This window comes from Mycteria americana, chromosome 1 (genome assembly GCF_035582795.1).
Source record: "Mycteria americana isolate JAX WOST 10 ecotype Jacksonville Zoo and Gardens chromosome 1, USCA_MyAme_1.0, whole genome shotgun sequence".
In the NCBI taxonomy this organism is placed as follows: Eukaryota; Metazoa; Chordata; class Aves; order Ciconiiformes; family Ciconiidae; genus Mycteria; species Mycteria americana.
The window spans coordinates 1,981,626-1,994,394 of NC_134365.1; the positions used below are offsets into that span (position 1 = coordinate 1,981,626).

A 12,769-nucleotide genomic window follows, 5' to 3' on the forward strand; every position below is an offset into this window, starting at 1 on the left:
GCCATCTGATCCCTTCCAGGTCCCATGTCCTGCTGCTCCGTCTCCTATAGGTATATAAAAAAAAAAAATCTATCGCACTTTACTCGCTAGCACGCAAATGCTGACCTCCACCAATTCCAGACTTGAGGCACACGGTCTCTCACTGATAAGAAAAGTTCTTATTTAAACAAAAATCTTCAAATTCATCTTGTAAGAGGCCAGAACCTGACCAGAGGCACCTAACTTGCCCTGTGTCCCTGCACTGAGTGCACTGAATGGGACACCACGCTCCACCACACTCCACCACGGTGGGTACGTCCTTGCTGTGGTGACGAGGACAGCAGGGATGAGGGAGCTGCCACCGCAGAGCCGTTACCTGACATCTTCTCTGAGCTTCTTGCTCTCCTTGTAGTGAAGGAGCCACTTCCACCTCCCGCTTCTGTTCAGCTTCTCCAGCACCTTCACCAGCTCTTTCAGTTGGCCTGGGGAGACAGCAAGAGCCAGAGGGTAACCAAGGGTTGAAAGGGTGCCTGGGGGTCTCTGGCCTAACCCCTGCTCAAAGTTGGGCCACCTGAGGTTGCTCAGGGCTTTGTCTAGGTGAGGTTTGAGTATCTCCAAGCATGGAGATTCACAACCCGGGTTGTGAAACTGGGATCCTGTCCTGGTGTTGGAACACACTTGCTGTGAATTTTTTCCCCCTAATATCTAAAGGGCTAAGAGCAACTTGTCCCTGTCACCTCTTGTCCCACCACTGCACGTCTCCAGGAGGAGCGTGGCTCCGTTTTCTCTGCCCCTTCCTATTAGGGAGCTGAAGACAGCAACAAGGTCTCCCCTTTGCCCTCCCTTCTCCAGGCTGAATGTTCTTGTACAACCCCTGCTCCAGCCCCTGACCACCTCGGTGGCCCTCGCTGTACTTAGATGTTTTCGGAAGCCCCTGACCCGGACCCACTATCCAGACAGGGTCTACAATGTCAAACAGAAGGAAAGCATCGCCCCCGCTAAAGCGGGAGCAGAGGATGCCCATGGCAAGTTTTTGGAAGGTGTCAGCAAACCAGCGGACAAGGCTGGGAGCCAACGCTGTGTGTTTGGATCCAAACAAGAGGCCGCAGCAAGACTCACCCAGCGTTACTGTTTCCAACACCTCGTTGTCCGACACCACGAAGCCACCGGTATGAAACAGCTCCTGGTACATGTGACGTGTTATATCTTCGGGGCTGTCCACTCCAGCAAACACCACGTTCGGACAGTGCTTTAGCTTCAGCAAGCACGGGACCTGCTCAAGGCAGACATGCTTTTGTGCATGCAGGTGCGTTTCAACAGTGTTTGCACTTCTCTGCAACTCACACCCACTCCTGGGAGACCCGGGGAGCCCACCCCGTCCTGTCTGCATCACCCCAACACTCGTGTCCCCACAGCCCGACCCCAAAGCTGGGGACAGCAATACAGGGAGTTACAGATGGGTCAGTCTGCTGCAATATTCACTGGAGCCCATGAGCCAAAGCCTGGCTGAACTGCTTCATTGCACAAGATAAGCCCAGCCCGACTCCTTTGAGCTGGGCTACTCCAAGTGATGTTATTCAGCGATCAAAAACGGAGACAGAAGAAAAGCAGAACTGACAGGCTTCATGTTTTTGAAATATTTAACAGCTCTTCATGAAGCACTGTTCTTTCAGTGGAGAGAACAGTATATCCACAGAGACTGACAATTAAATCTACAGCTATCTATAGTGTAAAACTTAAAAACCTTTAAAATGGATCCTGATATTCAAAAATGGTGCTGGTAGAAAAAAAGGACAGACTCAGGCCTTACGTTGTGGATGTGCGAGAAAATGTCCTCATTCCTGATGACGACAAGCAGTCTATCAGCATCTGGGTGTTTTGCTTCACAGAAGCTCCGAGGCTCCATCTCCACGCGGCCGTCTTTCTTCAGCAAGGTCTGAAACAGAAATCGTGTAAGAAGGTTTGTATAGAGAATCATGACAGCTGTGCCATGCTCCTGGCACACGCATGTCTGGGGACAAGGAGACAGGAACGAGACAGTGACTCCAACCAGGTACCCTGGTGTCAAGGGCACCCTACGGTGTCCATCTGTCAAAGGCACTGCGCACTCCAGGCCAGGGAGGACTCCAGCCAGAGGAGGAAAAAGCAGCCATCTACCTTTGTGGGCAAAAACCTTTTAGAAAACCACCTCGAGCATCTCACCATACCATGCATTGGGCCTCCTCGCTTTTTTGGAGCAGCAAATTTTCCCATATAATCACCCTCCCCAAGTTTCCAACCCTTTAATGAGAGCTCAAGCAAAAGCCACCTTGGGGGGGTTGAGTTTGGGCTGCTCCTGCATGAACTCTGATCCGTTTTGGCCCGGGGGACATTCAAGCAATAGGATGAGAGGAAACAGCCTCAAGTTGCACCAGGGGAGGTTTAGACTGGATATTAGGAAAAATTTCTTCACTGAAAGGGTTGTCAAGCACTGGAACAGGCTGCCCAGGGAAGGGGTGGAGTCACCATCCCTGGAGGTATTTAAAAGCCATGTAGATGTGGTGCTTAGGGACATGGTTTAGTGGTGGACTTGGCAGTGTTAGGTTTACGGTTGGACTCAATGATCTTAGGGGTCTTTTCCAACCTAAATGATTCTATTATTCTAATTTCTGGCAGTGGGAGCCGAGATGAAATGGCAGAGGTGGCTCCTGGCTCAAGGGAACCAAATGCCATCTGTCCCGGCTTGAGCAAGCTTGCTCTGCGCCTGCTCCTGCTGCCCTCGGCTCTCACCCCAGGACCACCTGTCCCCCCGTCCACACTGGCAGGACCAGCCATTACCTTCACTCGTGCAAAGAAAGGGTCCTTGCCCGTCTCCACCACGTAGAACATGCCAGCGTGACCACAGGCCTCCTTGGCCACACTGTACAGGCGGAAACGCAGTGTGCTGCACAGGTCTGCAATCATGTCCTCGAAGGCGGCCATCCTCCTGGGGAGGGACGTGCACGTCCACTCGCTCGCAGCCTCCCCGTGTGCCGGGACCAGCCCTCCACCCTCACTCCCCATGTCAGCCCTGCTCAGCATCACCCTATTGAACTCTGCGTACTCGTCGAGGATGACAGCGATGTCCCCCCACGAGTCCTTTAGCTTATTATCATATTTGAGCTTGCTGAGGTGGAAGGGAGCCGTGCTGCCCTGGCTCTGGGATCTGGCCCTGCTCCTCTCGTCACAGAGGGTGTCCTCCCATGGGGTACACGGGTCCCCATGCCAGCCGCTTCGTCGGTGCCAGCCAAGCCCGCTCAGCCACATGTCGGAGGGCAGGATCGTCACCTGCAAAGGGCTCCTGCTCCGCGGAGAGAGCGGGATGGGAGCTTCTTGCACAGGCAATGTCTCAGACATCACCTGGGGAGAAAAGTCTTTTGGAAAGATGCTTTTGGAGGTAGAAAAGGGTGGTCTCCCACTCCTTAGGATTTGTTTTAGCTTATAATGGAAACGGAGACACTCCATGTCCAAAGTGTGCTGGGTGATTTCCTCAAAACCTCTCCAAGTGCTCATCAGTGACCTTAGCAAATGAGACTGCCCTGCACAGTGACTGCTCCTCTTCGAAGGCTGCAAATTTCCCATCCTCTCCTGGCACTTCTTGGTGACCACGAAGTTCCAGTAGTCCTTGGTGATCCCTTGGCTGTCCCTAATATTGACATACGGTGGAACGTGCCTGCTGCTGGTTTCCCCCGGACCGATCGGCCAGCTGCACTCTGCCTGTGAACAGCCCTCCTCCGTGCCCAGCGAGCCCCAGTCCTCGCCATGCCCCTCCGTGTGCACTGAGCTCGCAGAGGAGTCACAGTTAGTCCTCATGCCTGCAGCATCTATGGATCTCGTGCTGTGGAAACCCCTGGCTGTAAGCAGGGACTGTGAAGGCCCCCCAAAATACTCCTGGTCTGAGTCGCCAGAGAAAGTCTCAAACAGATCGTCAAAGGTCAAGCCCATGCGTCTGTCCTTGCTGGGGAGCTGCTCTGTCCTCGGGAGCATGTCCAAAATATCCTCAGTGTCACTAAGCTCCAGACTCTCTCCAGAGATTCCTCTGCGTGCACGTAATGGCAACATTGGGAAGGGGAGAGGGGGGATTTCTCCCTCTCCCACCTCCGTGCTAGCATGGTGCAGGTCAGCAAATGCATCGGAACCCTCAGCCTCGTGCTTGCCCTGGTTGCACAGAAACTGGGGCTCACACAGTGGCATGAGCAACTCCCCTGCCAAAAAAGATGCAGGACTGGCAAGAGGGGCACTGCTTCCTCCTTCTGAATCCTCAGGCAGGATGGGTTCCTTCTTGTGGCTCCCTACCACATCCGCTGCTTGGCCCCCAGGGCTGGCACACCTGGGGCAGATGCCCATGCAGCAGGACCATGGGGCACCATCTGGAGCCAGACTTGTGCCAGGAGAAGGCATCTTGGGGTGCACACCGAGGACTGAGTCCGGCTCAGCCCCATGCAGATCTGCCTTGTGACCATGTGGAGGAGAAGGAGGCATTGATCCCGGGTCACCTGGCACAAGCACATCCATAGGGGAGCTCTCCGTTGGCTCTGCATAGCATGGACCTGTGTCTTTTTTCACTTCTTCACATCTGGGCTTTAAGGAGCTGTCCGGGCTCTCGGCAGCCACGCTCACCTCTGCAGAACCTACTTGCCCGCAGGACTTCCCGTGTTGGCACAGGACCGACCCCCACTCGCTCTGCTCTAACAAGTGGTGGGGGGGGTCTGCGTCTCCCCCACGGGGAAGATGGTCCTGCTGGGGGGGAGAAGCAGGAGCTGAGCCTGCGTAGGCAGGTGGGGACAGGCTGCTTGGGGAGCTCTGCTGCTGCCTGGGGTGCTCTTTCCTGGCAGACGTCCCCTCTCTCACCGAGGAGGAGGGCTCTGATTCCAGCAGGTCCTGAAGAGAGGTCTCTGGCTCCTGCAGTGGGTTAGTCACCATCCTTGTGTTTGTTTTGTCACTCCCAGGGGACTTCTCTGCACTGAGGCACACATCATTGCTCTCCCCAGCTTCAGAGTCACCTGCTAAGGCTGTAGAGTTGAAGGTGAAACCCTGGCCATCACCTGCACCCGAGGGTTCATCCAGCACATCTGTCTGGTTAGCAGAAGGGCTGCTCTGCTGTTCTTCCACCAAAAACTTGTTTCCTTCTTGGTTTGATTCACCAGTCCTCAGCAAAGTGAGGTCAGCATAAACGTCTCCTCCGCACCTTTGGGAAAGGCAGCTGCTCCCTCCCAGGCTGCCCTGTGATGGAGACTGGATGCTTGCCATGGCCTTCTGGTCCTCTTGAGCAGTCCCCGGATCTGTTGTTTCATCAAGAGACGTGACGCAGACAGAGCTGGAGTCAGAGCACAAGGTTAGTGACGCTCCCTGGCCGTACGGTGACTCGAGGCCAGCTGTGCCGGCAGCTTTGCTCCCAGCAGGCGCCCACGTTTCTGCAGAGGGCGCACGATCCTCGTCTTTCTGCTCCAAGCTGTCCCTGAGTGTCTCTCCAGCAGGTCCCACGTTGCCTGTAATGCTGTCTGGCTGTGCCCCACAGACAAGGCTCGGGTCAGATGGTAACGGCAGCATCAACCCACTGTCATGGGGTGACCCCACATCGGCTGGACTGGCTGTGTGTGCCGAACCAACACCATTTGTCTCCGCACCTGAGATGGCCAGAGCCTCCCTGGGCTCTTGCAGCGTGTCCAGGCTTGGTGCCATCTCACCAGGAAGCCCTTGAGGGCCAGTCTCAGTGCTAGTCCCATCTGACAGCACTGGCATTGATCTGCCTGGGCAGGGGGATGCTAAGGCAGCAGGGCTGGGCACAGGGCTCTCTCCAGGAATGCCAAAGTCCTTCAGACATGCCGAATTCACTGGCTTCTGCTCGCTGTGCTCATGCTCCACATCGGTATCACCGCTTTCAGAAAATGCTAAATCAACAGGCCCCAGGACTGTGCTTTCATATTCAGAGTCCTCTTTCTCTTTTTTCCCCTCTTCCACCTTTCCTTCCTCTTTTTCTGGATGTCCGAAGGGGTCTTGTGATTCCCTCCCTTCCCCACTGGCTCCATCGGGCTTTGCACTTTTGGGATGTGCTTCTAAGGGCATTGAATCACAGGCATGTTGCGGTCCATTGCAGGTGGCCCAGCTGCCGTTCTCAACCTCTGTACAGTGCCCAGCATCTCCCATGTTCTCCCTTTCTTCAGGAGGGCCGGGGCCACTCCCTGACCCTGCTGCCCACCCGCTCTCTTGCTGCTCTCCATGTCCACGCAGCGCACTTGGTGCATCACTCCAGGGAGCTATACTGGAACCTGTGGCTTGGCTGTGTGGGTTTTCCCTGCTCAGCGCAGCTGGGGACTTGCTGGCATCGCCAGGCTCATCAGAAGGGCTGGGGGTGATCGTAGCGTCCGGCAGTCCCTCCTTGGGTGGCTCCTCCTGAAACAACACAATTCAGAGGTTAATCTTCAAGGGAGGCAAATGCAGGAGCTGAGACACCCGTGCAGGAGGACATGGATACTTTAGATGCTCAAATTTTGTGAGTACAACCATTCCAACAGCATCTGAGGACGTTAGTTTGAGTTCGTCTCTAAAATAAGTCCAGGTTGAATCCTTACATCACATGAGCCACTACCATCCCCACTGCAGCTGGCAAGCAGAGTCCCACAGACAGCCAGGGAAAGGTTTTGAAACTTTTCTACCTTCTTTACACCGTGAAATGGCTTAAAATTAGGCCAAACTATGCAAGGGCCAACAGCCGGTGCCCAGAGGTAATGTATGTAGCAGCATCCTCTTATCTCTACTGAGTTTATCTGTCCAAGCAAGCTATATTGGACACTATGGACAGTGATCCCACATTTCCTCCCAAAACACTTCTGCCTGCTTCACAGCACTAAACCCAGGTGGTAACAAACACTGGCATATTTTTCCCTTCATGCAAAACAGTTGCAGCCCTATGGCAGCTGCCTGTTTGTTCAGAGCAGAAGTTTTAAAGGAATTATTTTTGTTCAAGAATTCAGGCTTGAAAAATGTCAGCAGATACCCATGTTTTATATTTACCCAAGTACCTCCACTCCTGACCATCTGCAGACCGTAGAAACTGTAAAAATTAATTTAAAAAACCCTACTCAGAATGGAACATTAACTAACTTCACCAGAGGGGCAAGGGAAGTGTTGCGAAGCACTGCACTGCCATCTTTGTGGGGGAAACCTCTCCAAGCCAGCAAACGTCAGCTCACCCAAACCAGTGGAGGAAAGGCTGTGCCGTGTCCCCTGACACGTCTGGGCTGCTGTGACCATGGGCAGGCAAATGCAGCTGCCCACAGGAGACAGGCAGGCTTTTGAGTGTCGGTCTGGGGTGTTCGTGGTTCCTCTCCTCCCTCGTGGTTCCTCTCCTCCCTCAGTTAAGTGCAGGTCTGAGACCTCGGCCAGGCTTGCACAGCTCGCAGCTGAAACCGGGGACAGATGCTGAGCTCGACACTTTCATTGCTCTGATTTTTTAGGATTCCTCCCCCTTGGAGAGCATCCATGTCAAGGCCCTGCTCCCTTGGACAGGGATAGATACAGCTCATGCCAGAGCCCGGGGATGCCAGCTCAGTCCAAGAGGACATCCAAACTCAGACTGAGGCCTGAAAGCTTCTTTTTTATGGTGACTGAGCATGTCTGTGTGGCAATCGTTTGGGGCAGCTAAATGCTGGGGGGACGTTTCTCTGTCCTGCTTTGGAGACCCCCACTACCTGGCTCTAAGGGGGCCCACAAAGACATCTGCTCCACTCCTCTCAGAAGATCCTACTCCTATAAGTGCAAAATGCATTGCGTGCCCTTGTAGACTCGTATCACCCAAACCCCAAGCTCTTACCACAGTGAGGGTTGAGACGTCATGCACACGCTCCTCAGGAATGACCACCGGCTGCCTGTCTTTCACAGCCAGGCTCTCATCAGCATGTTCAGCGAGGGAAAGGCTCTCGGGACAGCTTGTGGAGGAAGGCTCCTCCTCCCCGCAGGGCAGCTCCCCTGAAGAAGACGATACCATACTATCGACAACGCCAGGAGTCCCATCAGCATCAGTCTGAGAGTCTGCAGGGCTCTCCTCTGGGCGGAAAGGTCCCTGGCAACGCGTGCTGCGATCCAGAGAGCTGCTGGGAGTCTGGTCAGGGTCTGACCGAGAGTCTGCAGGGCATGTCTCCAACCCAAAACAATCCTCACCATCATCACTCAGCTCAAGAAAGTCCCCAGTGCTGTTTATTGAGACGTATTTCTTGGGGTTGCTGTGCTCCACCACCTTCCTCGTGCTGCTCAGGAGTTTGCTGGGTTTGCTGTAGAAGAGAGCCACCCACATATGAAGTATCAGCTTCATCTCTTCCACGTCGTCAGGCAGATCAGGGTCCCAGGGCCTGGAAAGGAAAGCAAACACAGCCTGAAATGTCTTCACCCTCCTTCCAGTTGACTAGCACAAGGTAACTCATTTCCTGGTTCCCCACGGTGCTAAGCCCCAATGCAGGGGGGCTGCAAACAGACACAGATCACTTGATACAGGTTCCAGCTTGTTGAAAAAAAGAGAAACTCACAGCTGCAAAGGAGGACTTCTGTTCATGGCTCTAGGTACCAATTCTAGCTGCAGAGCCACAGGAATCATAGAACGGTTTGGGTTAGGAGGAACCTTTAAAGATCATCTCGTCCAATCCTCCCTTGCCATGGGGGAAGATGCCAGGGACATCTTCCACTAGATCAGGTTGCTCAAAGCCCCCTCTAACCTGACCTTGATCACTTCCAGTGACGGGACATCCACAACTTCTCTGGGCAACCTGTCCCAGTGTCTCACCACCCTCACTGTAAAACATTTCTTCCTTATGTCCAAACCAAACCTACCCTCTCTCAGTTTAAAACCATTGCCCCTTGTCCTGTCACTACATGCCTTGGTAAAAAGTCATTCTCTGTCTTTCCTATAAGTGCCCTTTATATATCGAAAGGCTGCAATAAGGTCTCCCTGGAGCCTTCTCTTCTCCAGGCTGAACAACCCCAACTCTCTCAGCCTGTTCTCATAGCAGAGGTGTTCCAGCCCTCTGACCATTTTTATGGCCTCCTCTGGACCCTCTCCAACAGGTCCATGTCTTTCCTGTGCTGAGGACTCCAGAGCTGGAGGCAGTACTGCAGGTAGGGTCTCACCAGAGTGGAGGAGAGGGGGAGCATCCCCTCCCTCAACCTGCTGGTCACGCTTCTTTTGATGCAACCCAGGATACGGCTGGCTTTCTGGGCTGCGAGAGCACATTGCTGGCTCATGTTCAATTTTTCACCCCTCAGTATCCCCAAGTCCTTCTCCACAGGGAAGACTCACTAGCCTTAACACAGGAAAACTGGGCATCTGAGCATGGGGAAAAAGGCAATTATCATGCAAAGCAAAGCTAAAAAGAGCAAAGAAAGTTCCTTCCAAAAGCGCTCCAGACATCCACCAAGAGACGTCCCCTGCAGATGGCCTTCCAGACTCACTTACCCGTGCAGGGCGCGGATGACGGTTTTCTCCAGGGCATTGTTGGTGTACCTGCTGTCCAAATTGAAGAGATACTCTGCCTCCCAATGGCACGTCACCTTCACGGACTCGCCACAGATGTTCACTGTGTGAGACTTGGCGAAGTCCTCCTTCAGCCTGCTCCTGCGCCTCATCATCACAGCCTCGAAGGGCCGCTGGTGGTGGGTGCTGTTCTGCTGGTGGCGGAAAGGCAGGACTTTCCCAACCAGGGGTCCTACTCGGGCATTCCTGGTCATGTTTCTGGAGGGTGCTGGTCCGGGGTAGGGGGCACCTCTAGGATATATGTGTTTCTTTGAGTGCTCAGGCATCTGCGAGGCATACGAGTGCTCGGCAGAGATGAAGCAGTGCTTGTTCACCTCGGCAGCTTCTTGAGTCTCTCTTGGAGGCAATGCATGGGGTTTTGCAGGGCTGGGGCTCGCACTGTTCTTCTTGCTGAAAATCCCAGGGCTTTTCTCCCTGGGAATAGAGGCCAAGTCATTTAAGTCTATTTTTTCAGCAGGAGGAAGCTTCTGGTTTGGCAATGCTTTGCTAGGAGAGGTGGCTCCCTTTGCAAGCTTGTCTACCCTGTGGTATTCATGGTCGGAAGCAACACGCAAGGATTTGTGCTTGCGATGACTCTGCTGCTCCTTTGCAGAGTCGCTGGAGGGGCTGCAGGACACAGCGATCATCGTGCTGTCCTTGGGGATAAACGAAGGAATACAAGAACCCAGAGCCAGATCAGCCAGCAAGTTCAAGGCGTGGGACTCGTAGTTGTTCCCCTTCAGATCGAAACCGAGATCAGCAACCATGCCTGGGTAAATCTCACTCGTTTGGCTATCTGCTCCATGGCATTGGGAAGAAACTTCGCTCGGGAGGACAGAGAATGGCTCCTTCCACTCTGCGTGAGAAAAACAAAGTCAGAGAACAAACGAAGGCCACAGAGCTCTGCTTCGAGAAGGGGTTCAAAGCAGGCTTTCAGTTTGGCAGGAAAAAAGTATCTCTCCAACATGGAATTTGCACGCTTAAAAAAAACCACCTCCATGATCATGCTACAAAACCACCTCTATGACTGCTACAAAAGGATCCAGAGTTGGGATCTAAGCAACCTCAGGAAAGCAGTTTATTCTCAGAAATAAAAGGCATGGGATCCAGAGTGAACAAAATTTCCTTTGGCCTCTGTGCAGAGGGTAGTATGGCCACTTAAATACAACCTGAGATATTTTAAGTGTTTCCTTAATCCATTTTTTTTCTTTAAATTTTCTTCTAGTTCGAGTATTTGTAATTTTCTCGGACAAACCCTGTGCTATGCTTTCAATAATCCACCCTCTAAAACACAGAGAAAATCCACCCTGCTCTCATGCTTCCCACTGCACACACTCTCAAGAGCATAACCTGCCCGAGCTGTACTTCAGAGCACACGCAGAAACCTGGGGGCTCCCAAAGGCAGTCAGAGCACAGCAAATTAGGTGTTCATTTAATTTTCAGCGTTAAAAATGCCCCTCACCATGGCTCAAGGCCCATGTTCATAAAAACAATATGAAGTCATTAAACAAGGTTAATGCCTTCTACTAAAAACCAGCACAAAAATCTCTTTTCAAGTAAAACCTTATTAAATTACATCTGTGCTAAAGTCCTATGTGTTACATTTAATTTCCTCGGGAACAGCATAATAAGACATATAAATTGAGTATTTCTTACTCCTAAACACTCTTATTTTGCATTTTTGGCAGATCCTGGCATTCAGCAGGACCCATCTGACACCCTGCCTGTGTGAGAGCACTGGCCGGATCCGCTCCAGGAACCCCCACGTGACGGGGGCAACGAGGGGCATTTGATACACCCACACTGATGTTTCAGGAACACGTGGCAATAAAAGACCAAGAAGAATGGATAAACTGAGCTGAGGTGGCTAAACCAGTCTCCAAAGCCTCCACCTCCCCCAGGAAGGGGAAAAAGAAAGACCAGAGATAGATCTGAAAAAGGATATCAAAGCGCGAGTGTGAGAAAACACGACAAATTAACAGAAAATTACTTTCCTGTTCCATCGTTTGTTTTGGCACCGTAATACTGGTTCTCAGTTTAACAGCAGACTCCCAGCAGCACCTGCAGACACTACACTCAGGGGCTGTCCATGCTGCCTCTTAAATCCGCTGCAGTCTGTCTCTGAAGGCTGCGACAATTCGACTCTTTTTAAAACGACTGAATTTACAATGTTAACGGACTAAAAATCTAGGCAGACACTGGCTACGAGCAGAAGTTATAACGCTCTGTCCATGAGCTGCCTCAATACAGTTTCAGAGCTCAGCAGTTAAAAATCAGGCTTTTTAAACTATCCCAGCAGTTTGCCAAGGATGCAAACTGAGGGCTTAGGAAAGGGCTCAGAAGAGACCCCGTGTGGTTTGGACATCCTGTAATGGTGATTTTCACAGACGCCTTCATATTTTACACTACGAGTGCATAACTGGGAGCCTGCAGGCTGTGGGGCAACAGTACTCAGACCCAAAGCAAGCCCCTCAGCACTAAATGTCGTCAGGCCCTTTGGCTGCTGCCAAACATGCGGTTACTACCATCTGGTCACGACCCGGCCGTGATATTTGACGGCTCAGCTTTTAAAGGAAAGATTTCCACAGGGAACAGCGCTCTCACCACTTTCTGCTTGCTTTTTGGCTTGATGGGCTGTTAGCCACACTTTTTAGCAACTTACTTTTCACTGGCTTCGTGACGGTCTCAGCAACAGGAACCTTTTTCATATCTGGGTTCTTCAGTGTCTTTGGTCTCTTTGTTTCCAAGCCAGGATCATCGTGAGCTGAGGTTTCCTTCTGGACAGGTTCAGACTGTGTTTTGTGCACAAATTCTGCAGACAGGACCTCCGCACCTGGGAGAAGGAAAAGGGAGGGCATTTGTTTTGGTTTGAGACATATTCAGATTAAAAAGGAGTAATTGCAAAATATCCACTTAAGGATCCTTAAGTGGAAGGACTGCTCTAGAAGTGATCGGCAGCAGCAGCATAGTCTTCAATGACTTGATTTATGCATTTGAAAATGGGTTTGTTACTGATACGAGTGATCACTAAGCAGTTATTAAAAATTAAGCATGACTTCTTAAGCTCATTAAAAGCCTGCTTTCCTGACCTAGAATAGGTGTTCTCTGGGGATAAGTCACTCTAATGCCTGCCTGGCACACTTGCACCCTGCGGGTACTTATTTACCTCTCCAAGAGGCATGCAAGAACCTCTCCCAGATCCTTCAGCAATGTCACTCAGGCCTGAGGCAACATGCGCCAGGAGAGAGCTTGATGGACTGTGAATTGGAG

General features: G+C 52.1%; 1 protein-coding gene across 2 annotated transcripts in view; it reads right to left on the reverse strand.

Annotated features, from left to right (window-relative positions):
• TASOR2 (transcription activation suppressor family member 2) overlaps positions 1-12,769 on the reverse strand; it is a 45,674-nt gene that overhangs the window by 3,932 nt on the left and 28,973 nt on the right. For both annotated transcript variants that reach the window (XM_075514537.1, XM_075514621.1), the window contains exons 15-21: positions 12,162-12,332; positions 9,443-10,355; positions 7,811-8,345; positions 2,797-6,390; positions 1,790-1,915; positions 1,099-1,252; positions 356-461 (exon numbers count right to left, since the gene is read on the reverse strand). In XM_075514537.1, the coding sequence (XP_075370652.1) occupies positions 356-461; positions 1,099-1,252; positions 1,790-1,915; positions 2,797-6,390; positions 7,811-8,345; positions 9,443-10,355; positions 12,162-12,332 (5,599 nt within the window). The remainder of the gene's footprint in view (positions 1-355; positions 462-1,098; positions 1,253-1,789; positions 1,916-2,796; positions 6,391-7,810; positions 8,346-9,442; positions 10,356-12,161; positions 12,333-12,769) is intronic.